A 25,961-nucleotide genomic window follows, 5' to 3' on the forward strand; every position below is an offset into this window, starting at 1 on the left:
CTTATGCAGGGAAAAGGTGCGAACGCAGAATGTGGCGAGCTCCATTGTGTCTAGCAGTGAGACCTGGATCATCCCGTATGTTTCTGTGCCGCGACTTGGCCAGTACTGGTCACACTTTATCTGTAAGGTTAAAGGAAAGTCAGTAACATTTTCACACTGGAGCAGCATCCTCGGTCAGTTTAATTAACTTGTTCAGCCACACATTTAATGACATCATAAATTGCAGGTAAGGCAGACAGTACGTTGTGTATGACGGTACTCTAGTGAATTAAAAAAAAAAGTGGATTTGGGTCAGTGGGTGAGGGCCTGGTTTCATACCCGAGACTTCTCCTCCAGGCGCGTCATCATCACGACAGAGGCGGTGCGCTGCTCCCACACCATCCTCCAGAAGTCCCCAAACGTCTCTGCCAGTGGTCCCTGGGTAGCGATGTAGGCATTTTGCTTCCTGTAGCCATCAATGTAGTTGGCATTGATGTAGTCGCTTCCCAGGATACCTTCAAACGAGACACTCATGAGGCTCTTGCCAACTGCATTTTGCATAAGCATCATCATAAATTAACCTCCGTGTATGACATTAAACGATCAAAGGAAACGTTTGTTTCTGGCATCCGCGGCTTCGACGAGGCGACAACAAACAAACAGGACTCTGTCAGTGTAAATTCATGAGCTGCAGATCACATCCATTCTCCCCCCTCTTGTTCTGGAGGAGTTCTGGCTGCACTTGAATGCTCTCACCCTGTTTGTTAGTCTCACGCCGCTGCACACAGCGGGTCTTCAGCACTGTTTGCAATTTCAGATTTCATCCATCATGCAGCTCCCCCAGCCTCCCACCACAACTCTTTGTGTTCGCCCTCTGAAATCGAAAATGCTCCGACTCTACCTATAACAAACAACTTCTATGACTTGATAGTCATTGCAGGGCAGTCCTCACCCTCTATGGGAGCCAGGGTGACTCTGGTGTGGTCGTATGCTATGACATTAGCGTAGCGGTTTTTGGGCTTGTTGACCTCCAGGTTGGAATGCTCCCAGATGAACTGCTGACCGGGGTCTATTGACTGGATAAAGGCAAAAAATGCACACATTAAAAGTGTGTGACGGCATATCAAGTGGTGCATTTCAAAATAATAGAAAGAGAGTGCTCTGTAATGTAGAGCAATAAAATGCACTGAATAAATCATGAATATACAGTCAGGACAGATATAAAGATTAAACAACACATATTTTATGAAGCGATGGCTTAACATGCTCAACTTTTCAAAACAATAAGGTTGTTAACTATTTATTTCTGCATATGAAATGATGATGTATTACTTACTTCGTACTCTTGAGAGAGTCTCAAGTTATCGTTAGCTTTCAGCAGCTCGATGTGCTCAGCCAGCTCGCTGATGGGGATGGGAGGGTGACTCATCATTCCTACATCACAATACGGGTCAGAGGTGAGGCAGACTTAAGTTGAACTACCTAAACTACAGCTCTTATGCAAATGTGTGAAAATAATGATACAATCAGACAACATCCACATATCATCATTCACTGAGGCAGAAAATCAATTTTGATCCATGTGTGAGGACAAAGTGAGGCGAGTCTGGTTTGTAAATTGTTTTTCTTTGAGAAATTGTTTTCTCCATGATCAGAGGAGCAGAGACTTGGTAAAAACAAACTCAGACAGAACACTAATTAGGAGGGTTGCACACACACAGACTTTCTTACAGACACATTAAGGAAGCTACCTATGGCTCATATAGTAATTTATTTTCACAGCTGGAATAATAATAGAAAAAACCCCGGAGGATGGATTCCTCCATTGTAGGAAAAAAAAGCAACAGGTGGTTGCTGCAATAAACCAAGGCAATATTTCTGTGTTTAAAATAAACGCAATCCTAAATGCCACAAAACCAGGATGCATTCGCATGGTTCTCTAAATTAGAACGCATGCTGACATGCTTCTATTTCTAACAAATCCATGCTCTGATTATGCCCCTCCACGGATCGCCACGGCAGCATCCACAGGTAACCACAACAAAACGCCTCCGTCACAAACAAAACAACCTCAAATAGCATCAGCTGGTTTTGCTGGAAACAAATTTCAGCGATGTCGGGCATCTATAAAGCACAAAATCTCCAGAGAGAAGAGGTGGTTGAGGAGGGAGTTTCAAGGTTGCTGCCACACAAGAGGAAAAAATTCTTATGATGAACGAGAGGAGCTGAGGTGCTGTATTCTGTGGGGGTTTCTTTGCTTCCCAAGAACATGTAAAAATAGAAGACTTCGAGGTTTTCATCTATTGATTGAATAAGAATCTGTCTTGCTTGACCTTTTGCATGATGGCAGGTAACCTTTCTCCATGGTGACACATCCTGCTGCCTTTTCAACAGACATGCTTCAGTATGCTTCAACCCAAAACATAGCGAGAGGAGTCTTTCAAATCCTTCGGTGTTACTTGGATGTTGACTTGAATGAAAGAAGTGAAAGTTACGCATCACTAGCCTGTAGGCCACGTCCACAGCAGCTGTGTTGTTAGATCTCACACTGTGGAGATCTGCAACATCCGTGTAATTACTGTAAACATACCTTATCCCTTCCATTATCTTTACGAACAATCACTGTTAAGCCACAACACATAGTTTGAGCTAACATTTTAAGCTTTACACATTCAAAAGTGTTGAGACATATTTCTGCATGCTATCTGCAGCCTGGCATGTGGAATGTGGGCGAGCGGAGATGATGAGCTCTCATCACACCGTTATGACTCAGATGTGACTAATCATTGACTGTACTACCTGGGCAGCGGCCATTTTGATCCTAGAAACGACTGGAAGCTGCCAGGTATGTGCTGGCTGCGATGGGGAGAACTTTTTAAGTCTCGTCTGTATAAACTTAGCAAGGATAAAATTAGCTTCATGAATATTTCATTTCTAAATGAGATGAGCCCTTGGAAGCACACTTTATCATGCAAATACAAAGCGTATGTCTTTGGGTGCCTGTGTGGGTCCATGTTTCATACCAGGAGTCTGGAAATTGATGCGTCTCATCTCCACAGGGTCTGTCGGGTGGTGGGCCATCATCTCTGCGTTGTTCAAAAGGCTCTTGGTTCCAGGTTCAGAGTCTTTACGCTTGCTGGTGAAACATCAGTGAAACAAAGGAGGAAGGCTCACAAACAAACGACCAGGATCAGAAAACAACAAACAATACTTACACACCAATAGCGCGTCTGCTTAATTCGGGTAAATAGTGCATTAAAAGACATGGTGTTTTACATCTTTTTCCAAATTCTCCGTACAGCATTTGGTACCATGAAATTGCTGTGGGTTAAAATGAACAAAGTTTGACTTTGGCATAATCTTACCTGTCAGGTTTGCTGCTTCCCATGAAACAAGGGTTGGAATAATTAAGAGGAAGAAAAGGAAGGAAACAGACAGATTGTTAGGTTGGAAAATCAATATTTTGCATTAGTATTCAAAAGCTTGATGGTTTGCATCAGATATCACAGGCCTACAGCAGGGTCAGACTTGTTTGATGGCTGTCTGAGGGGAGAGCCAACTTCTAAACTGGGACATATTTGATGAATTTTGAGCAGTTGTGAGAGAAAAGCTGCCAGACTGCAAGAAATATCAGCGAGAGCTGCAGATCGAAATAGAAAAAAAGGCACAGTGCCAAAAAAAATGGGCACTTTCAAGTCCATCGTACATGCACTCCTGCTGATGTAAACATCTATCACAACAGCTTACATATACTAATTCACTCTTGAAAACAGTCCCTAACACAGGCATTATTTAAACGTTCTGCTTGCAGGAAATCACATTTACTTTATATTCAGTTTGAATTCAGTTACACAGAGAGGGAGGCTAAAAAGCTTTGAAAACCACTGGTGCTTCTCATGGAAGCTGTTGACATTCTGAAAAAAAACAGAATAAATCCAGTCTCATCCTCTAAGAGAATCAAAGCTGCTTTGGCATTTATTTGATGTGACCAACGGTCTGAGTCATTGCAATGATTGTAAACTTGACATTTGCTTTTTATGAAGTTCATCCCACTCACTTTTTGTAAAGGAGGATAGCAATAACGATGCAGATGATGAAGACCACAGCCAAGACAGGCCCAACCACCCAGATCAGACCATCACCTGCGTCAAAAGGCTGGGGGTCTGAATCCGGGGCAATCACTGGGTCTGTGTAGGGGCTGGCCACGTACATCCTCTGGAGACAAACATCACAAAAACATAGTTAGCTACTTTTTGTTTGCAGGATAACATGATCTCAGTGGGAAAAGAAATATCATGAACACCTAAAAATAATGACAACAGTTCTGCAAATAAAAAGCGTGAAAAACAAGCCTAGTATTTAATCCACTGCTTGCTTATACAGTGCAAACATCCAAGTACGACTGCAAATATCGCCAAACTGTTACAGTGGATTGCATTATACTGAACAGATATTGTCCAGGTCAGGATGATTTTATGTGCATCTGAGACAACATACACATACAGAATCTACCATTACTGAGGTCTGAATTGTTGCATTTTTATTCCTGTGTTTTTATTGTAAAATAAAGTTCACATCATCCACGTATGTCTATTTCAATTTAAAGTGCTTACATATCAGAAAGGTCTCTTCAACTGCCACAGTAAGTAGACTAAACCCTTTATTAGAAATGGAGATGGAAGTTTGTGAGGGTTACTGCATTTGTATGGAACAGTTTGACTGATGCAAATGATATTGTTTTAGCAGCTCAGACATATTGATCACAATGAATAGTGACAGCCTCCAGGTGAGAAACACAGGCAGCTTGGAATGAGGGAGGGCTTATGAACACGGAGAGAAAAAAAGGAGTATCTAACAGAGTGTCTTGCGTACCCCTGTTGTGGAGTTCAGCTCAGCCAGGATAAAGAAGACATACTCCAACCCCGGCTCTAAAGCTCGGTTCTCAAAGCCTCCATAGTCCAGCTGGTCCCCGAGGGTGAAGAAGGCTGGCAGGGTGGCAGGTGTGAAACGGGCTGTGATGTAAGCCCGCCTCAAGTCCACCTGCTTCTGCTGTCGAGAATCCCTCTGCCTTTGACTGATGTCTTTTAACAGCTAAAGAGAGTGTGAAGGCACCAACAGAAAAAAATGAAGCACTCTAAAATCTACAACTAATACTTCAACACTGTTATTGAATTAAAAAGGGTTAGCGTTGCCAGGAGTTCTTAGAGATGGTATCGTGTGTGTTGATGGGTCTTTTCCTGAGTCCGGGCTCAGACATCAGCAGGTGCTGTCATTATTGTGGTTCTCACCTCCTCTAGGTCCATTTCGTCTGGGCTCTTGGGGTGTCTGAGGATGCCACGGCCCCTCCGCAGCGGAACCACAACAACATAAACATTCCTGGGGAAGCAAAGGAGGAAAAACAACATAAGGCTCGCTGCACTCTTATGACGACAAACTGTCTCTGACAATTTTTCTTGCCAACTCGTTGCATTGCAGAAAGTATCTTTAACACTTTGTCAGTCTGGTAATGATGTCATCATACTTTCCTCTGTTACAGAGTGCAGCCATCTGACTTGAGTACACCAAGCCAGATGACTGCAATACAGCAGTCAAGCTGACGCACTTTGTATGAAATTGCAACCATTTCAAAGACTGTAACAGCATCTAAAACTAAACTTTTTAATCTTACTTGACAGGAGTGCGAGTTTCTAGTGATGGCAAGATAATAGTGACGGTGGTTTCAGTTTCACGGGTGTGGTCAATTTCAGGGCGCCGGATGGTGATTGGTGGGGATGTCTTGGCGTTGATGCGAAGGCGGAGGCCTCCCATGTTGCCTTCAGGAGCTGTGATTTTAAAGTCGTAGCTGGTATCGGGCTGAAGGTTGGGGATGACTGCCTTTCTCAGGCGAGCATCCACCTCCATCTTCAGACGGTTGTACTCCACCTGGAGGGTTGAGAAGGTACAAATAAAAGGCATGTATGCATATTCTATACAGTACGCTGATGATACTTTACAGTAGTTTGACGCTAAAACACTAAATTCTACAATTTTTTTCTATTTTTCACTTGAAAACCTTCTTAACTATGGATAAAGACTTAATCTGAGAAAAAAACGTCAACATTTTGGGAACTAGTACATGTCAAGATTATGTCATCCCATTATTGTGCCTCTATTGTAAATTTGAGGCCATTACCTAAAGTGGGCTAAATTAGCTTTAAAGCAGAGAGATACAACTAACCTGGCTCTAGAGACACGTCTTTTGTTAAATCCATATAAAAAACAAGATGCGAACCTGACAAATCACTGTTTTACTGGGGTATTACAAGCCAAACTGTTTCTTTGCCAGGACTAGTTGCTAAGCAACCAGTGGAAACTCCAGGAAGTTGCTTGGCCTAGCCAAGAAACAGCAGGATCCCACCTATAAACTTTTTTTCCCCCCCAAGAGCTAATAAATGAGATAGAGTCTACTAATGAAAGAACTGTAGAGGCGCTGTTATGCAGATTTAGTTAAATACAGTCAATGGTTTTTTCAGTGTAACTTTAACAGTATCACCCCAGCATTCTCTTAGTGGCACATTTCATGTTGGTGTTATGCTCACTAAAAACATAGGAACTTATTTTAAGCAATATCTAACTTTCTCAACCGATACGTTGTGTCATGTCACTTATTGTTGCTTTCTAATGACATGCAAAGCACAGTCAATAGGCGATTACATACAATAAAACGATAGGAGCTGCTGGTCTCTGGAAACTCCCAGGTGAGAAGAACACTGGTCTTTGTAGCCAGGTTGACTGAAAAATTCCTCGGCACATCTAGGATGCAAACAATCAAACAAACAAAAAGGAAAAAAAAAAAAGTTACTCGTGTTGAAGTGTTTCATACAAATCACTTGGTCTTCTGATTTCCAGGTGCAAACCTGCAAAAGTGGAGTCTGATGTGTTACTTGGGGAAAAAGACATGACGGTTAGGAAGATGGGCCGGTGATGAGGTGAGTGGATGGCAAGATTGATAAGTACAAGTAACAGACAGATTGGCTACAGGAATGTGACATGCCACATTGTCAGAGTGTAAGTTTTGTGTTTGTTCAACTCAGAATTCAGCTTGTCAGCAGAGGCTTTGGAGAGGTGGTAGTGAAGGTCTATCAGATAAAAAAAAAAAAAGCTTACCTGCAGATACAGCACCAGGCGGCAGTTTTCCCTTTAAATAAGACTGAACACTTACCTTCTTTGGTAGATACTGTACGTCCAAACCCTGTATTGACTTTTACCTGAGGGTTTGTGATAAGCAGTGCTCTTGAAGCAAACATCCATTAACACTCAACCTGCTTCCACGGGTGGTGAAGGGTAGGTGATGAAGGTATAAGTGAGTGAGTGAGAGGAGGAGATTTGGGGGAAGTAGTCGTGTTCCTTTGGGCTTTGCAGTTCTCCGTCTCTCTGAGGTGCACTGGTGAAAGACAGACCTGTAAGAACTGGCCCAGACTTCTGTTAGATTGGTGTTTTAAAGTGAACTCCACAATCAGGGGAGATGTGAAGTTGAACCAGTGCTTAGAAGTTAAAAGGTGTTCCCCAGGCCTGAGGCCAGCCCTACCTGTTTCAAAGGCCAGGGTGAGGCACACCAATGGAGGGCTGAATGGACCTGGCCCTGCCTTGTTATGGGCTCTAAGTCGCACTTCGTAGGCTGTGCTGTGATTGAGGCCCAAGATGGTGTAGCTGGCCTCACTTGCTGGCAGTGTGATCAGCCATGGAGGAGCAGAAGGGGCTGGTGAGGCAGAGGGGACGGGGTCAGCAGAGGGGACGGGGGATGCAGCCTTTTTGTAAGCTACAGTGTACTCTGTAATGACCCCGTTGCACTCATCTGGGGCAGGAGGCAGCCAGGAGAACTGAAGGGAGCAGCAAGTCGCATTTACTAAGTCAACTATTTTCGGGTATCCTACAGGTGGAAACACGGGAATCGTTACTTCCTGCTGCGCCACATCTCCATAGCCTGCTCGGCTCTTTGCAGACAGGATAAAGACGTAGGAGGAGCCTGGGGAGAGGTCTCTGACAGTGAAGTTTCTTTCACGATGTGTAAAATCCATTGTGGCGTTTACAGAAGTATTCTTCAGGCCAAACTGTAGGCGGTAGCCCTGGATTTCCACTGGTGCCCCCCGGCTATCAGAACCTGTCTCAGAGCAATCCAGCGGAGGAGCCCACCTCACCACCACGGTTGAACCCGATCCTGGACGCACCCAAAGGGAGGGGGAGCTGGGCACTGCAAATAACAGTGTAGGCAGAAGAAAATGAGTCGTGATATCTATTATAAAACCATATATCTATACATCATGCAAATGTTGTGGAGGAATTAGAATTGATTGGGCTGTTATTTATGGCTGCCTCCCAGTACAGCTTGCTGTAAGATCAATCCTTGAGTGCGTTACTAAATTATGAGCGCAATATACTTGACATATGCTTACCGATCCCTTTGGTCTGCACCAGTTTGACTTTGCTGTGCGCTCCATCCCCTTTGGTGGTATATGCTGCCACTGAGACAGAGTACAATGTCTCTGCTTTTAAACCTCCTAAAATCAGCTCCTGTGGGAGAGAACACATAATAATGTGTTCAAATACCAAACCTCTCAGTTTTAGGCAAAAAAAACCCCAGCTTTTCTTTGCTGACAATAATGCATCAGTGAAAATGATCAAGTTACATAATCTATTGTGACTTAATGAGGACAGGAAATGAATTGGCTGCATTATGCTGTATGTATAAAATGTGATTTATTCTATAATGAGAAAAGGATGGGTTATTTGCACTCACATATTGAGTGGAATCATCCTCATCCATCTTGTCACACAGATGCAACCCACCCCGTAGGCGGCCGAGACAGATGAGAGCAGGAGTGAGTCAAACGACCAAATGAAAAGCAAAAAATGTTTACGGCTTTAAAAGCCGGACATCGTTTCATCTTTTAAAAACTGTGTTATCAAATCACCTGAGACTCATCCAATAAGAGGTCTTTGATCCGGGGTAGCGTGCGTGATTCACCGCTCTCTGCACGGCTGAAATGCACCTGGTACCCACGGATTTGGCCTTGCCTTAACCGTGGCAACACAGAGCGCCAGGTGACTCGAAGAGCTGAGGAGTTGAGCGGCTGGATGTCCACCTGGCGAGGGGCTGCACCGGGAACTAAACACACACGCACAAATATATTGAAATAAAGAATTAATCAAGGGACATAATGCCAAACCGGTAAATAATGAGCTTAACAGTTATAACAGTAATGTTCAGGTCTCTTACCATCCTCATCTGTTCTGCAGAGCAAAGCTGGGCTGGTGGGTCCGCTCCCCTCTACAGTGGATGCTACTATGGTGATGTTGTACCAGCTCCATTTCTCCAGCCCCTCAACCACAGCCTGCCCCTGCTGGGCTGGAATGGGGAACCCTTTCACCTCCAGGCCCTGACCTCCGCCTCCTGCCTCAGAAACCCTTTGGTATTGCAGCTCATAACCTGCCAACTCGCCATTCTGGGCCTCCATTGGAGGTGGCCTCCAACTTACTCTCAGCGAGGTGGAGCTGGCACTCTCACAGGACACACCCTCTGGTGCAGCTGAGGGCTCTGATTGGACAGGGGGCAAGGAGGGCAATTGGCAAAGAATTTAGGAAAGACCCAAGAGAATAGAAGTGAAAAAGCGAGAGAGGGAAAAATTACAAGCAAAAGGACGGGAGATGAGGATAAAAAAGGAAACAATAAAAAAAAATGATGTAAACTGAACTGAAAGAGATGAAACTTGGGCAAACATGACTCGGACAAAAATGGGGAGCAACCATATAATGTAAAAGTATTATGCTAGGCTTAGAGCCTAATGAAATAAACCAGAGACAGGAGTATTGACCCTGAGTGGAGAACTTAATTATACGCAAAGAGAATGTGCATCCAATAGCCATTGATTATATCTTATCCCCTGGTTGTTGAAGCCAGTGGTATAAAGGATCCAGTTTCGTGAATGAAAAACGCATACAGTGTGTCTTTCCTTCTTTAAGGGATGACAAATATATTCATTTCACAACACCAGCTCCCGCGGCGGCGTAATCCTTGAGTCCTCGGGATAATAGAGTGCTGTGAGACGTTCCACTGCTGACACGAGGAAGGTCTTGGCTTCACAGCAAGGAGATAAAACAAACTAAAACAGATCTCACGCAGTGCCAAAAGGATTAAGGATCCAGGTTTAAAAAAGACAGAGAAAGGCACTCAGACTGATATAGAAAGTCAGGCTAGAATGAAGACAAGCATTGAATCAGACGCGGGCTTGGGTACATAGCAAATATGACCCAAATATTCACACACCTTCACCACCGTGGATTTCCAAGCCATCGATATCGCTCTCCTAATACAATGCCATATAAGTAACATACACACAAAGGCCATGTGTAGCCGACGTACTTGGGTGTTTGTGTTCTAGGAGTCTATGGCATGTATGTGTGGGTGTGGGAGTGTAATAGTCATAGCTGACAGGTTCAAGTATCTATTCACTCAGCCATACAGCCACTGTTCTGCTGGCCTCAGGGGACAATCTAGACGTGCACCAAAGCTTGGCGATAACAAAGCGCACATAACCTCACTGGGAAATGATTTCTGCTGCATGAAATTGTCTGCTTATCTAGCACCATCCCTTAGCTGCATGCTTTACCATACTTTACCACTTCCTCCAGCATGCCATCCCATGCAAAGACTGAAAAGAGACCAGCTAAAATGTCTGTCTGCTGAGTGATTGTAAATACTTGACAAAACTTACCACTTTCCAGGGACCACAACCTGCAGGACTTTTTTGCGACTGCAAATACTTTATCCATTCTTTTCCTTGTTCCATTTTCTCTGTTATCTCTTGTCCTCTCTTGAGAGCAGATATGACTTTAAATGTCACAGAAAAACTGTGGCACTCATTTGAACTCTTAAGGGCTATCAGTGTTTGTGTAGAAAAAATTTACAGAAAAAGGAGACAAGGGAGAGAACCCACGTTTGCTGTGTATAAAATACAGACTGGGTGGTACTTACTTGTCAACATAACAGGCCGGCCACCATCCTTTAATGCTTCACACAACTGCCTGTTAGCCAGTGAGTGTCTGACAGTTGCACGAAATCAAAGACATTTGTCGCTGATAGAGTGGAAAAAGTGAAAGGATGGTTAAGAGAAGGAAGACTGAAACATTAATCGGTGCTCCATCTCCATCTGTCATGATGTTTTGGCTTGTGCAAGAAAGAGAGAGGCCGAGTGGGGGAAGAAAGGCACAGTCAAATGTAGATGGATGGATGGGAGGAAGGGATGGACAGATGGGATGAAAACTGAGACACATGGAGTTTTGCAAAGATGATTCCCAGGTTGCACTGGGTCAGGAGCAGCTCAGGACAATATGACGTGAGCGAGCGTGTGTGTGTTGATGTGGTGTGAGAGGACAAAATATTTAGACAACATTTTCTGCACAAGGGTGTAATACGACACAAATATAATATGTGTGTTTGTGAGCCCAGTTGAACTGAGACGTACTGGCTTGTGACGTCCTCTGCACCAGTTCATTAGTGAAAGCGCCGATGCCTTTGTTAGAGATGGCGGCCAGGGAGAAGGAGTACTCTATGTTTGCTTTCAGACCCTCTACGGTGTAAGAGTTCCTTGGTCCGAAGGTCAGCTTCTCCTGCGAGGCAGAAAAGAGGGGAGCGAAGCACAGAGAGGTGAGGTGGCACGAGGAGGGATGTGACGATGGTCGCCACATGACACAGAGGTGCTGGACACCAGGGTTAATCTTTTAGATTTTCTCTTTTATCTCTCCCTTTACACCTGCTCTCAGCAGAAGAGAGAAAGAAGGCTTACCAAGCTGCCAAACTTGACAGGCTTGTAGAGTAGCTCATAGTTGACTATTTTCTCCTTGGTGTATGCAGGTTCCCAGGTTAGTTCAACGCTGGTGTCTGTCACCTTGCCAACTTTAAACTTCCCAGGTTGACCTGGAACTGAAGGTGAGAAGGCCAAATTTAAAATGCAATGAACTTCATCAATCGTAAAAATTCAGTAGTATTCAGTAGCAGTTTTTGTCTGACTTGCTCATTTCGGCTCTCGCGTTAAGTGTTGTATCAATTGAAAATACTGAAATGGCCACACTACTCATTAAAGTCAAAATGTTGCTTGACAGGAGAAAGTTATTGCAGGTAAGTTCCCTTCTTTAAATGGCTTCTTGAAGGCATTTTTATTTATTTATAATTATTTTATATAAGTAATATGTGGTAAACTACAGGGATAATCTGTTACTCAGAACGAGGGCCCTATGAGAATGTGTTTTTTTGTATTTTGTGAGAAAATGTTGTGACAAAGTGAATGACGCAAAAGTAATGTGGTAGAAAAATCTGAAATACAACATTCAAATAGCAACAAGATTTTCAAGATCTGAAGGTTTCTCTCTTTCCTAAAAATCCCAATTTTTGTGGACAAGTTGTGAGTGGCTGTCAGCTGATACATATATACATATATACATAGATATATATGTGTGTGTGTGTGTGTGTGTGTAAATATTGCTAAAGAAATTAAACTAGAAATTAGTTTTGTTTTTTAATGCTATGGACTAAACTGGGAATGTTTTCCTTTCTTCTATGTGCTATAAAGTATTAAGACTTAATGCAGATTGATGGTCTGGCAGTAGTTCAAGCTACACATAAAATTAAAGCAGTAATACCATCACAGATTTGGAGTTGTCATCTATTTGTACCTCCCTTCCCATAAAACCAACGGCCTCACAGCAGCTGTCAAAGAGACACGATCAGCAGCGAGGTATGACAGGACATTTTTGGCTGCTAATCCCTGTTTGCTTTTTGTAAATCTCCACGGTTCTGTCCTAGCTCCTAGAATTTACTCATGCAGAGCAAGTTACATTTTCTGACAGGTCAAGCTCTCGCAGTGCTTTCACAGACTGCTAACCAAACTTTATATGAGCCACTTGCACAATCTACCGAGTAGATTTTATACATGCACACACACGCAAATAATTACTCATTTGTGTTGTGCTGCACACTCTCATCTGAAAAACATCCACCACTTACCTCTATATAAATAAAAAAGAACACTTAGCTAATGTTCATGCGCCAGCATGCAGGATAAATATATTCTCTTGCACAAACACCCAGCGATGATTATGTTTATGCATGCACACACACTAACCTCCACGCAGGACTTTTACATGGACGGGGTCTGAGAAGGGCCCGTCGCCTACAGAGGTGAAGGCAAGGACCTGGATGGTGTAGGTCTCTGAGGTTATGAGGTTCTGAATGGTGGTGATCACACTGTCTTGGACATTATGGATCTGCCATTCATTCATAAGCCGGGACGGATCCATGGTGTAGTACACACGATAGCCTTTTACCTGCAAAAGGACCAGACAATTAGAGACCCGCCCAGTTAAGTTTTTTGCACTGGTGCCTGATTTTTAGGTCAGGAAGATTATTATTATTATTTGGTCTTCCATTTAATCCCACAGTCATGCACCCCTGGTAATCCATAATACCATGTTTTAACACCACTAGAAATTATGACTGTCAAGGTCATCATCTAGTTTACTTCAGTCCAGATGGCCAAGAAGATTTGTAGCTTTACTGTTTGTTAGAGGTCAGTTTCCCAACGCGCATAACACTTGATGAGAAAACTAGTACAATCAAATCTGTTGAAGTCTTCACATTATTCTAAAATGTAATCACAACACCTCTCCGCTCTATAGAATTTGGCTATACAGTGAGTAGGTCAGAGTTTATGTAATCCCTCTGCCATGGCAACTCCCTAAACCTCCAGCTCCCCCATCTCCACTGTTATTACTCTTTAATATCTATAATCCCCATATGCACTCAATTCAGTCTTGTACTTTTATGAATATGCTGTGCAGTTAGGTAGCCTTGAAAAAAGATATAGGCCTCAAGAGGGAGTTCTCTCAACTTAGAGCGGACAGTCCAATTACCCTTTCCTTCTTTAGAGAGCAAGGAAGACTAGCAAGGGAGTTAGGGGACAGAAATCTCCAGCAAGACACAATCCCTGCAAAGCACATGCACCTGCTCACTGGAATAAGCTCCCAATAGTCAATTTTGTTGAGTTTTTATTATTCTAACATCATGCAGGACTATAAAACACTTTTGACTGGAAAATGTGATCAGAAAATATTTTTAATGTCTCCATGAACATAGCGCAAATTAAAACATGAAAAAATGACCAGAAATGATACCTCTGATGAATACCTTTTTCCCCCAAAACATAAGCTTGTGAATAGCAGAAGGTAGGGTTTGAAAAACGTTCTGTGTTTGTTCCTTTTGGCTGGTGTTGGATTCTCAAACCCTGAGGGAAGACGCCGTACTGAATTAACTGTGCTGTCTTTACCAACGTGTACAACGTGCTGTGTACAAAAAAAGAAGCTTTTCTATTGAATATCTGGGGCTTTGGTCCAAGCATGCCCCCCTGCTCGGTTCAGTCTTTTTATTTGACAGCAGGAGAGAAATACCAGTAGATGAAAGAAATGTATGTTTCCCGCTACTGAGAAAAGATCAAAAAGAGCTGCGTTCATCTTCAACCCACCTGACCATTGGGCTCCTCTGGTTCCTCCCAGCGGACCATCACAGTGTTCTCAGAAATAACGTGGGCGTGGACATTTCGTGGAGGGCTTGCGGGGGCCTGCTCTCCTGTGCGAGCCTCCACACGAGTGGACGGGGGCCCCTGCCCGATGCTATTGAAAGCTGAAACTCGTATTTCATACTCAGTATTGGGGTACAGCCCGCCGATGCTGTAGCGGGTGGTGGTGATGCTGTCGACCGTCTCATACTTGCTGTCTGGGCCTTTGGCTCGATACTGAATGATGTAGTACGAGACGGGGTCGGGATTGCCGGAGTCCCAGGTGATGGTCACACTGGTGGCTGTTGTCTCCGTGACGATGGGTGTGCCGGGAGGCTTTGGTAAAGCTGATTAAAAAGGCAACAGATAAACAGGATTTTACTATTTTAATATAAAATGCTCTAGTGGCTTTTGTCTATACATATCTTATAGTTACATTCTTATGCTATTCTGCTGAACTGTTGCTCCATACATTTAATGTATTGTTCTGTTGAAGTCCCATTCCTGCCAAATCAAATCCTACTATCACTACCTGACTGGGTTATTGTTCAGTCTGCACTACGCATGTTGCAGTATTGGTGATAATAAAGATATTTAGAAAAATTAAATATCAGCATTGTGATTTCATCTCAGTTGACAAAATGACAATATTATTGAGTGGGGATTGGGTTTTCTTGCAGTTTTTTTAATACAATCATTACAACCTTTTATTTCTAGAATCATTCATTTGAAAAAAAAAGACCTCAATAGGCACAGGTCAAACAAAGGTCAATAAGTGTATTTTCTGTTTTCTTTTTTCACATATTTCAAAGATATTCTGATAATATCGTTGTTGAATATTTTTGGACATAATAAATGCATACTAAAAATCTGACACTGTGGCAGCCCTGGTCGGCATATTTTTTTTTCTCCTCAGTTTAAATATTCATTATTGGCACTTTTGCAACCGTTTTCGTCATCTTGTCAGGCTCGAAACTGCATTTGAAGTTTTCTGTGTATACAACGAGTGACAAGGAACACCTGAACCTCACTTGAAGTCCCACTGAAATCAGATTTCATAATGATTTCATATGTTCTGTCTTGCACAATACATCACCTACGCAACAGTATCTGACACAGACATAACAAAATGTAATTTTGTAGGTATCTTAAAAGAATTCGACAGTTTGTACTTTCCTGAAAAATTGTAATTATCCTAACACTCATTTATTACCCATTTATTACTTGTTTCTTTCTGCACACTTTCTCTAAGCAAAGTAGTTAGCTGTGTGGGTTCCTTACTCTTGACTAGGACTTGTGCCGTGGCCTCGAGGATACCAAGGCTACTCATGGCCACACAGGTGTAGTTCGCAGACTCCCGGACACCATTGAGCTCCAGCACGTTCCGTCCAATGGGCATTTCGTCCTCAGGGGTCAGGTCCTCACTGCCCATCATCCACTTGACGTAAGGCATGGGTGAACCCACGGCCACGCAGGTGATGTTGACGCTCCCTCCTGGCATGATCTCGTGATTGGAGGGTAGGATAGAGAAACGAGGGGGCACACGGCGCACTGGGAAAGGAGGAGAGTTGGGGTAGAAAGGAAGGGGTGGGGAGTTAAAGGGCCAAGGTGGAGCAGGAGAAAAGTGGGGAGGGGAGCGAGGAGAAGAAAGGTGGAGAAAAAGAAGGAGGAGGGAGGAAAGGGGGAGAGAATGAGAGAGAAAGAGCAAAGCAGAGAGCAAGAAGGAGATTGAGAGAGAAATTTAGGGCAAGAGAGATAAAAAAGAAGAAGAAGAAAAAGAAAAAGAGGAGAGGTAACAGGAAGGGGGAGAATGAACTTCAGGGTTTTTACAGAAAATTACAAAGGGATATTTCAAGTTTAGTCCCAATTACTTTATGGTACTGATGATTCCAACAAAAAGACACAAATCTTGTGTTGAGCTCAACCATTCAGAGTGAGCTGCCTACTCAAAATAATATAGTGACAAACTCTTGAGTATCACTTCAACCAGGACATGACACCTATAGTCAGTTTCTCTTCTTACTGAACTGAATTATCAATTAAAGCAGAAAAATTAGACTTTATGATGTAAATTTTTTTACTGTCACTGTCCCCCCTCTAAGCTATGACTAAGCATGTTAAACTTTACCAAACTCCTTGGAGCGAAACTTTACTTCATTGAGATTTCTATGCCTTGAGGTGTTTGTGCAACAGATGGGCTCTTTTAGAGGAAGCGTTTGCATCACGGGGGTCGATCAATAGGCCCTGCTTGCTATTTGTGTCCCCGTATGAAGAACAAGCAAAGTGGCAAGTTATATCCAATACTGCATCTGTCAGAGCTTGGCTGACTACATATTAGGAGAGATGCATCGAGAGACTGAACTCATAGGTCATTTGCATGCCTGGGCGACTCAAGAGAAATAAGATGGTGGAGAAACACAAAGAAGAGAACGAAGAACTGAAGACTGAGCGGGAGACAGAGAGAAGTGAGACAAAGAGCAGAAACACCGGAGAGACAGATGGAGGAATAGAAGAAGGATTACAGACAGAGAGACAGAGAGAAAGAAAGAGAGAGGCAGCTCTGCGTCTCTTCAAGACAATGACAGGCAATGTAGCAAAGGAAAGCCACATTGTACGACAAGATACTGTGCAATACATAGGATTCATAACTGATACAGTGTGTAGTCAAATGAATTGGAAATGTGGACAGGAGTGGATCGAGGGGTCCATAAAGGTGTGGTGGCAATTACAGAGTGATCATTGGACACATTAATTAAAGAACACCAAGACAGCATGAGAGAGGCAAAACGGGAAAGTGCGAGCAAAAAAGAGAGATATGTGAGGTAGTATGTGCATGTTTATAAGTTAATAAACTTATGTACATGTGTCTGTCGCTCCTACACATCAGGGTGCAGACAGAATGCAGAGGAAGAAAGAGAAAAAGGGGGGAGGAAAGGAAGGGAAAGACAGGGAAGTGGAGATAAAGAGAGGATTAGAGGAGGGTTGCGGGGGAAGGGGGGAAAAGGGGGAAGAAAAGAGGAGCGAGGAAGAAGAAAACACATGGATCTATTTAAAAACACGGCTATATACCAGAGTCAGGCCCATTCAGAAAGTAGGTGCTTCAAAATTAAGAGAAGAAAGAAAAAAGGACCAGAAATCAGATGTTGAAGGAACAATGAAGAAGAGGATACCCCAGGGTCACAACACAGGAAACAAAAAGAGACAGAGAGAATAACGGACAAACGTCTCTGGATGAAAGGAGAGAATGAAAGGGGAGGCAGACAAAGAGCAGAAACATTATCGAAAATCTCAACTCAATGCTAGGAAGCTTAAATAGTTATGTTCACAAGAAAGAACACAGTCTCAATTTAAAAGCTTTTTTCTTTTTCTATGTATCAGGACATAATAAGAAAATAATCTGGTCCTTAGCACTTCTTAACAAGAGGTTAATACAGCCTCAGATGGACGACAACACAGTACATATTGTTACTGTCTACTTAACAAAATGACTTGACTTTGACTGGACCATTGGAACACCTTCATCCTTTTCTTTATCAGGCATTCTGTTGTAGATTTGCTGCTCTTTCTGGGAACATTGTCCAGGTTCAGCCAAGCTTCAGCTGTCAGACAGAAAGATGGCCTCACATTTGACTTTAGAATACTTTGGTATACAGAGGGGTTCATGGTTGAATCAATAGGTGCCAAGGTGCCCAGGACTTATGGCTGTAAAACAAGCCCAAATCATTACACCTCCTCCACCGTGCTTGACAGTTGGTTAGCTGTTTTTGTGCCCACATGATGTGTTTGGTTTCTGTGCTGCTGTTCATCTGTGGTTGTATTCATTCAGCTTTAAGACCTTGTGAGGACCAGGAGTTTTTGTTAAGTCCTGATATGTAAAACCTTGGAATTGAAAGAAGGTGTACTTTCTGTTTCACATTACTGTATGTGTTGTAAAAACATGACTGAATAAAACAACATTAACCCTAAAATAAGTCAAAAGGGTTAAAAAAAAATAAAAAAAATAAAGATTACAATGAAAGCCTGGCAAAACAATAAGAGTCTAAGCTTGTCTGGATGACTTGCAAATACATAAAAATATAACGTAAATAAAGTATCAAATGAGTGAAAATGCATAAATAAAGGAATAAATGAATAAATAGATACTGGTAAATTTGCTGCATAACCTCCACTCCTGAATGAGTTACATCATTACATGGAATCTTCATGGACCACATCCCCCTACTCAAAGAATCTAGAGACAATTGGATAGAAGTTAACATTTTTCCAGGTTTTCAACAAATAAGAAACCAATAGTTGTCGTGATGTCACTATAATTTCATGAATGACAGAAAAAAATATATAGCATGTGGAATACTTATAGAAACAAAAAATGTCCCCAAAATACCCAGAATTGGTTACAAACGTTGAAGAGAAGAAAGAGACAAAGAGACAAAAACAGGTAGATCTGTTAGAAAACAGACATGATTGGGCAGCCATCTCCTCTCTTCTGAGCATGCTGGAGACAGACAGAGACAGGCAGACAGCTCCATGCATAAGCACAGACACAGCAGGTGCAAAGCAGCATGACAGACCCTGTTATTTACCTCTAAATACAGCCAAGGTAAAAATAAAAACACAATTTGTTAAGCATATTATGGATTAATTTGGTAACATGAGGAACAGGATGAAAATGATGACTCAGGATGATTTTTTTTAAGGTAATGTGAAACATGAACTTGGCTCTGGAGCGTTTCTAAAATGATATCTGTAAGGACCATGGGCTAAAGACTGAAGAATCCACCGCGCAGAAAGAGGTGAGTGCTTTGGAATAAAGCTAGCTCATAACAAGGGAAAATCCCTCACATGCTCACGGAGCCTCTTGCTTAAAGTTAATCAAGCCAAGCTGCTTGATTCCCTTCCATTTTCTATACAGTTTGAAAGAGCTAGGGTCTTTAATCTTTATTAGAGAAGCTATCATTAGTCCTGTCCTCTGTAGGGAGTCTGGAAGCTACAGGATGGGTAGAACTTGGCACAGCCTTAAGGATTACTCCTGTATCCCTGTACCGTCTTATAGCTGACATTTACTCTGCACCACCCTGTCTGTCTCAAGGACACATCTTTCATTAACCACTGTAAGCGAGAGAATCATTAATATCCCCTCAATATCTAAGAATGAGAATGGATAGGATTAATTTCAAATGTCAGTCAATAAAGGCATATCATTGTGGTGCAGGGAGTCAGTAACAGTAAGGGAAAATAAGATAAAACATCAGCTACTGTATATTATAGTAAAGTAAAGGAAAAGTCTGCAGATCTTTTAATCAAGTAAAAGTAGCTCTGTCAAAACATAAAAAGCCCTGAACTGAAAATGTCACTGAAGTAAAAGTACGCCGTTATCAGACAAAAGAATTAGAATTAGAATTATCCGAAAGAGATCCGAAAGAGATTAGACAGTAAAAGTTTACAAAGTAATCTCACAACAAATTAGATGAATTGGAAGCAGCAACATGACTCGTTATAAAATTCTTAATTAACTGATGATTTCTTGCACTGACTTCGAAATGGTAGACTGAGGCAAAATGAGAAACTGTGCATGAATCAAACTTTTGAATTCTTTTGGGAAACCATGGAGGCCATGTTCTCCGGGCTATAGAGGAGAAGGGCCATCTGGCTTAATATAAGCACACAGTTGAAAAGACAGCATTCGTGATGGTAAAGGGGTACATTAGTGCACATGGCATGAGTAACTTGTACATCTGTGAAGGCAGCAAACAGGCTGAACTATATATACAGTTTCACAGTGACATATTCCTTTTTTTAGAGAACGAAACAGGCATTGTATTTGTTTTCAAAGGGCCTGTCAAACCACATTCTGAACATGTCACAGCAGCATAGTAAGAGCTCTGACGCGGAACTGGCCTGCGTGCAGTCCAGACCCGTCATCCATTTAAAACAGAAAAAATGTACATCATAGGAGAGCTGAACTTTTGAGCAGTCAACATCCTACATTAAGCAAGAATTCCACTTTTGAAGAGATGTGGTAAACGTCCACTCTGTTACAACTTATTTTGAAAGAGGCTGCTGTCATCTAATTCAAAATGAGCAAACTGTTCACATAACAAGCAACAATCAGCATTTTAACGTATGGTCTCTGTGCTCCTCCCAAACTAAATATACAGATTTTAAAGAATTTGCACATCTTTGCATTAAGTTTCCATTGATATTCTACACAGTGTAATTTCAAATATTAGACCATTACAAACTTTGATTCTAAAATGAGTCAATGTATCATATAAGCTCACCATGCTGTGTGCTTGATATATGAAATCTTATTGCAAGCACAAGGACAACAAGCACATATGACAGTACCCTGCACTCTGCTGTTGTTTTTCAACTTGATTAAGTGCAAGTAAATCACATTTTAACGAACTGCAAATATCCATCACCAGTGATACGATCTTGCCATCTTGAGTTCATGTCATGACTTCAGCCCAATAAGTGTTCTTGGTGCTTCTCTGACAAACCAAACATCAGACTTAAAAACAAAGGGGTACGTAGAAGCTTGACTGCGAGTGCAACATTCCCACTCAGTGCAACAACTGGAGCCGATGTGATGACATGGGAGCAGGGACACAGAAAAAAAAAACAAGAAAAAGAAAAACAGAGGGGGGAAAGGGAACAGTTGCAAGACACCATAAGACAGCAAGTTCAATACCATCACAATCCGAGCATATCAATAAGCGTGAACACACACTGCCATGCTTCTGTGTCAGTTCGTCAGTCAACAGACATGCAAGCGGTGCTCCTTTCTCTTTCTCTCTCGCTCCTTCCATGCAAACATTGCCTCTTTTTAATCTTCCAATTCTTGGGTCTCCATGACAACAAGATCATACCATGCAGAAAACATTGATCGGGGAGTGATAGCAATACCAAGGGTTCTGCACACAAGGCCTCACAATGCAGTCAATGCACTTTGCTGCGTAGGCAGGCCACTTCGTCATCGTAGCAGCTTTACTTTCCTCGTTTTGGATACAGCTTTTAATAGTTTCCATTCGAAGCTACCCCAGTAGTTTCTTTTTTTTTTCCCTTTTTTTGTTTCCCTCTGTTTCAATAAGTGATGCTTTCTGAAACAAAGGAGTAACAAAAGAAAAGAAAGAGCGCACCAACCTTCTCGAAGCTCTGAGGGATGGAAGGGGGTTGATGCAGAACACAATGACGTGAGGGGGGGCAGAGAGAGAACGAGGAAACACAGAGAGAATAAAAACGGCCAGCGCAAAGCCACTCGCTTCACCGCACCACTCAAACACACACACACACACACACACACACCTCCCACAACGCATACACACTTCTCTCATAAACTTGTAAATCTGAACATTGGGTGTGGTCTTTCAGCTATAAGCCGGTGATAAACCAGCACCCACAGACAGAGGCTGGATTCAGCTAATAAACAGGGATCATGTGCGTCCATGACAGTGCCGTCAGTGTCAAGCAAATTAATTTCAAACCATTAATCTAATCAAAGCATTTAGTTTTTTGTAATGCCTCCTGTACAGAAACCAGTTTAGTAGATAGATCAGCGATGTATCCATGCAGTTAAACCGAGGTGTGTGCTCACTTTGACTCCATGGTCCTGTGCGAGATCACACCAGGGTTTAAGGTGGACTTGTTAAAGGTGGTTGTGAGAAATATTAAAACACAAGGTCAACGAATATTGTAGACAATGGATGGGTTAGTAAATCTTGTTTAAGAACAAAGTCACGGAAAAGAGGTAGCTTCATCAATAGTACCAAGAGCACCTTAATAGTAGTCGTTTTTGTGTGATTGTCTGCGCATGTGTGCGTGTGCAGGCGCACTTGTGCTACGTGTTCAGGTCCTACCTCGCACGTATAGGTTTGCAGGAGAGGAGTAGCGTACGCCTTGAGAGTTGGTGGCCACGCACTCGTACTTCCCTTGGTCTGTTTCCTCGCTGTTCTCAATCTGTAGCGCTCCTGAAAGAGGACAAGAGAATGTTTACTTATGCTTTTAGAAAAAAAAATTCTTTATCCTGAGCTTTGTCTCCGTGTTTCCACATCGTGGCCCTCGGGTAACTCCCCGCCTGTAGCCTGAACATGCAATAAAGTCAGCGTATTTGTTATTTCTGCGAGGCTCCGTCTGAATGGGTTGCACTCTCATATATCAGAGGTTGTATTTTTCTGGAGGGAATTTGCTGATTTTCTCCACCGTGCAACCCTTTCTCCCTGTCTTTTTCCAGACAACAACATGTTCAAAGTTAAAAAGAATCATAGAAAAAAGTTTGCAAGTCATCAGATTTGTTCTGTTTCTGCAGACTCAGTGGCAGTTTTAGTTGAGTATCTGTGAACCCGTTGGTGATTCCTCTCCTGCAGCAGGGACATTGATGCACTGAGGACAACCTTATTTTGGCGGTAAAATGGCAGCAGTTTTACCCTGAAGAGTGATGCTCTTTAGCTCCGTACTGCTACAATTTCTATCCTCCAACCTGAAACTTGAAGCGATGAAAAGTGTCTCACTTAACATGTCATAATTACACACTGCACTCATCAGGTATTCTTTTAGTTCAAAGGGTGCAGTTTCTTTTAGCTGGAGGCCCCTTGATTTACCAGCAGAGACTTTCTGTTTTTTTTTTTTTCTCTTACAGTCTGCTCTGTCACATTCGTGTCATCATAAACTGACTTTGACATGCAGCCTGAGGAGCAAGCACAAAACCACGCATTAGAAGCTGCTGCACTGCGTGGAGTGAAAAAGACGTAACACTAAATGGACACGACGTGCACACATTAGTGAGGCGCACACGGCGGACACATGTGCGTTGATAAACTGGGTTGTGCACGCACACATACACACAGAGCAAGTCTGTCAGTGTACAACTTTTTCAACCAGATCTTTTGTGTGACCGATAAAAGGCATCTGGCTCATAAGAGATGTAGAGCGAGATACGGAGAGCCAGAGCACCAACTGAGCTTTACTTATATTTTACTTACTTTCTATCTTTTTTTTGTTGTAACATATACAAGCAGAGGCTAAAGAAATGTTCAGATTAATGTTTTACACAAGAAAAAGCAATAGCGCTATTGTGTACTTAAAAACAAGTCCTGTAGCAGAAAGTAAACAATAATTATAGATAACCTTAGATATACATTACGTGTTGGTTTCTTTCTAAAAGCCTATATGAATTGACAAAATCATGATTTAGTTATTATGTGTGTGTTTGTTGCATCTAGTCACATTCAATCGGTTTACATGATAATAATAACAGTGTTAACTTGATTTTGCGGTGCATACATAGTCCCAAATATCACGACCTGATCGTTATATGACGCTTTCTAACATTTGAGCTTTAAAAGAAAAATCCGATCAATTTGGAAAAGGGAAAAATCTCAACAGGAGCAACAGAGGAGCGATATCTCCTCCAGGAGAGACAGCCCTTCAGGAGCAGTTATTCATCCAGTGCCGGCAGACGTAGTGACAGAATGTCGATATCAGTGAAAAGATGGCAGATGTCAAAGGCAACAGGCAGCTACACTGCCAGATAGTAGAATACATATGAGTCCATAATTCTATTAGTGCATCATAGCGAATCATTTTCATGTAGAATTTTTCTCTAAAGTTGATATATCTTTAAAAAGAAAAAAAAAATATTTACAATATCTGCAATATGTCTGAAATCAACCGTTTTCATGCTTCATTCAGTTGAAGGAACATCTAAAAAAAAAAAAGTATGTCAAAATGAATTTCCATCCCTGAAGACATGGAGACACAATTCCTGAAAGAAAACATAGTTTTCTGTTTTCCAGTACAGAGCAATCTAAACATTTGGAATTGAAATTTTCTCTCATAAATTTCTGCAGTAGTAATACACCAATAACAGCTGTGCTGGCATATCTGGGGCCACTCCTCCTCTCCCTCACTCATGCTGCTGTCCTGGTGCAGTAAGCACTGCAAATGCTTTGCAGAGTCTAACCAAGGTTAAAAAGATGCTCTATAAATGCAGACTATTGTTCTCTATCACTCGTCTGATTTTCTCCATTTGAATAGTGTTTTATTTAATGTTTGAAATAATAAAACAGCTAGTGCAAGGCTTGCTACCCAAAAGAACAGAGTGCAGACTTTTTCCTTAGCCAGTGAGGACTGAATAATGTTTCTGTGTTGTATGAAGAAGGCTCTTTGCTTGATGCAGACTACAAGGACTTTCACTTAATCACAGCTCACCAAATTCTGTTCGTGAACCAATCTGAAGTCGTTTGAATCCAAATTAAACATTGAAATGAACCAACGTATGCCAGCAGCCACCACGTTCTAAAAGGTAAAATGACTTTGAAGAGAGCAGAGACTGCTCACACATGTTTTCAGAACAACACAATTTCATCTCTCCATAACTCAATCAAAAATGTTACAATATGTCCTCTATGCTGTGGCAACTTTTCTCTTACCAGAACAGACAAACATTTTTTGAGGCTCTGAGTGTATGTGCAGTTTGGACATTAACACAAGCATATACCTGCTGATCAGTAAATGGAGATGTGTAAAAATCATGTCTTAGAAATGTAAAAGAGGGGAAAGTATACCTTATTACTCTCAGCTGGAACACAATTATGTGTTTTCAGCATCTGAGCGTGTTTATCGAGCTGACGCTGTCATCCATTGCTTATGTCTTCTACAGCTACATGAAAGAAAAACAGCTTGTGTCCCCCCTCTTTCTGTCTATTTTCCTTTCCTCATTTCCCTCATGAGCAGAGTTTGAAAATAAACAGGAATATATTATCCTCTTTAAAAGCCTAATCTCCTCTCCAAAAAATAGCAGAGGCAGAAGGAGAGGCAAAAGAAAGACAAGGCGGAGGAGAAGAGGAATTGGACAGGTGGATCTCTGCAAATGAGAGCTCATCTAACAGCTGGAAGTAGCTCATATGGCTAGCCATCAGCACAAATTTGAAATTGGCAGGTGAAATCTTCCTCTATGCAAAACAAGCAATTACCATACATTGAGATCGACAGGTGTTCAGTAGATGTACACATGGAAAGGTCAGTAGACACATAAATAACTAAACAAACAGCACAGAGAGAAAGCTGGAAATGAACGGACGTAACGGTCAGTGTGGGAGAGCAGGCCAGAAACGTGAAAAAGAGAAAGTAAGAAACATACAAGAACAAGAAGAGCAGTTAGTTTGTCTGGAAGCTGCTGACAGACCCAGAATGAGATGTGACTTCAGTAAACTGAGCTGCTGTGACATCGTGGATGGTGTATTATGTCTGCTGGGTTGAGGCTCAGCTAATCAGATGGCAACAGATACTGCTAACCTGATAGCTCTGCCAGAACATTTAGGTCAAAAGAGCTCATCCGGACTGCAATCTCCAACAAGGTGAGAAATTAACCTTGTGGGCTGGGTATTAACATCAATC

The 25,961-nt window shown here is 42.1% G+C and overlaps 1 protein-coding gene across 7 annotated transcripts in view; it reads right to left on the reverse strand.

Moving 5' to 3' along the window:
* The window catches only part of LOC140269443 (receptor-type tyrosine-protein phosphatase S-like), a 67,123-nt gene that overhangs the window by 7,760 nt on the left and 33,402 nt on the right, over positions 1-25,961 (reverse strand). For 2 of the 7 annotated variants that reach the window (XM_072364533.1, XM_072364531.1), the window contains exons 6-23: positions 22,424-22,534; positions 17,426-17,440; positions 15,846-16,115; positions 14,532-14,911; positions 13,137-13,338; positions 11,802-11,938; positions 11,481-11,625; positions 6,677-6,771; positions 5,648-5,901; positions 5,268-5,355; positions 4,852-5,070; positions 4,037-4,194; positions 3,345-3,359; positions 3,003-3,115; positions 1,316-1,413; positions 932-1,055; positions 319-494; positions 1-120 (exon numbers count right to left, since the gene is read on the reverse strand). In XM_072364533.1, the coding sequence (XP_072220634.1) occupies positions 1-120; positions 319-494; positions 932-1,055; positions 1,316-1,413; positions 3,003-3,115; positions 3,345-3,359; positions 4,037-4,194; positions 4,852-5,070; positions 5,268-5,355; positions 5,648-5,901; positions 6,677-6,771; positions 11,481-11,625; positions 11,802-11,938; positions 13,137-13,338; positions 14,532-14,911; positions 15,846-16,115; positions 17,426-17,440; positions 22,424-22,534 (2,720 nt within the window). Of the gene's footprint in view, positions 121-318; positions 495-931; positions 1,056-1,315; positions 1,414-3,002; positions 3,116-3,344; positions 3,360-4,036; positions 4,195-4,851; positions 5,071-5,267; positions 5,356-5,647; positions 5,902-6,676; positions 6,772-7,546; positions 8,210-8,411; positions 8,530-8,755; positions 8,783-8,930; positions 9,125-9,235; positions 9,554-11,480; positions 11,626-11,801; positions 11,939-13,136; positions 13,339-14,531; positions 14,912-15,845; positions 16,116-17,425; positions 17,441-22,423; positions 22,535-25,961 lie in introns of all 7 variants that reach the window. The other 5 variants (XM_072364535.1, XM_072364534.1, XM_072364536.1 and 2 more) reach the window with 4 other exon arrangements.

This window comes from Leuresthes tenuis, unplaced genomic scaffold (assembly GCF_036924035.1).
Source record: "Leuresthes tenuis unplaced genomic scaffold, fLeuTen1.0.hap1 SCAF_14, whole genome shotgun sequence".
NCBI classification, from domain to species: Eukaryota; Metazoa; Chordata; class Actinopteri; order Atheriniformes; family Atherinopsidae; genus Leuresthes; species Leuresthes tenuis.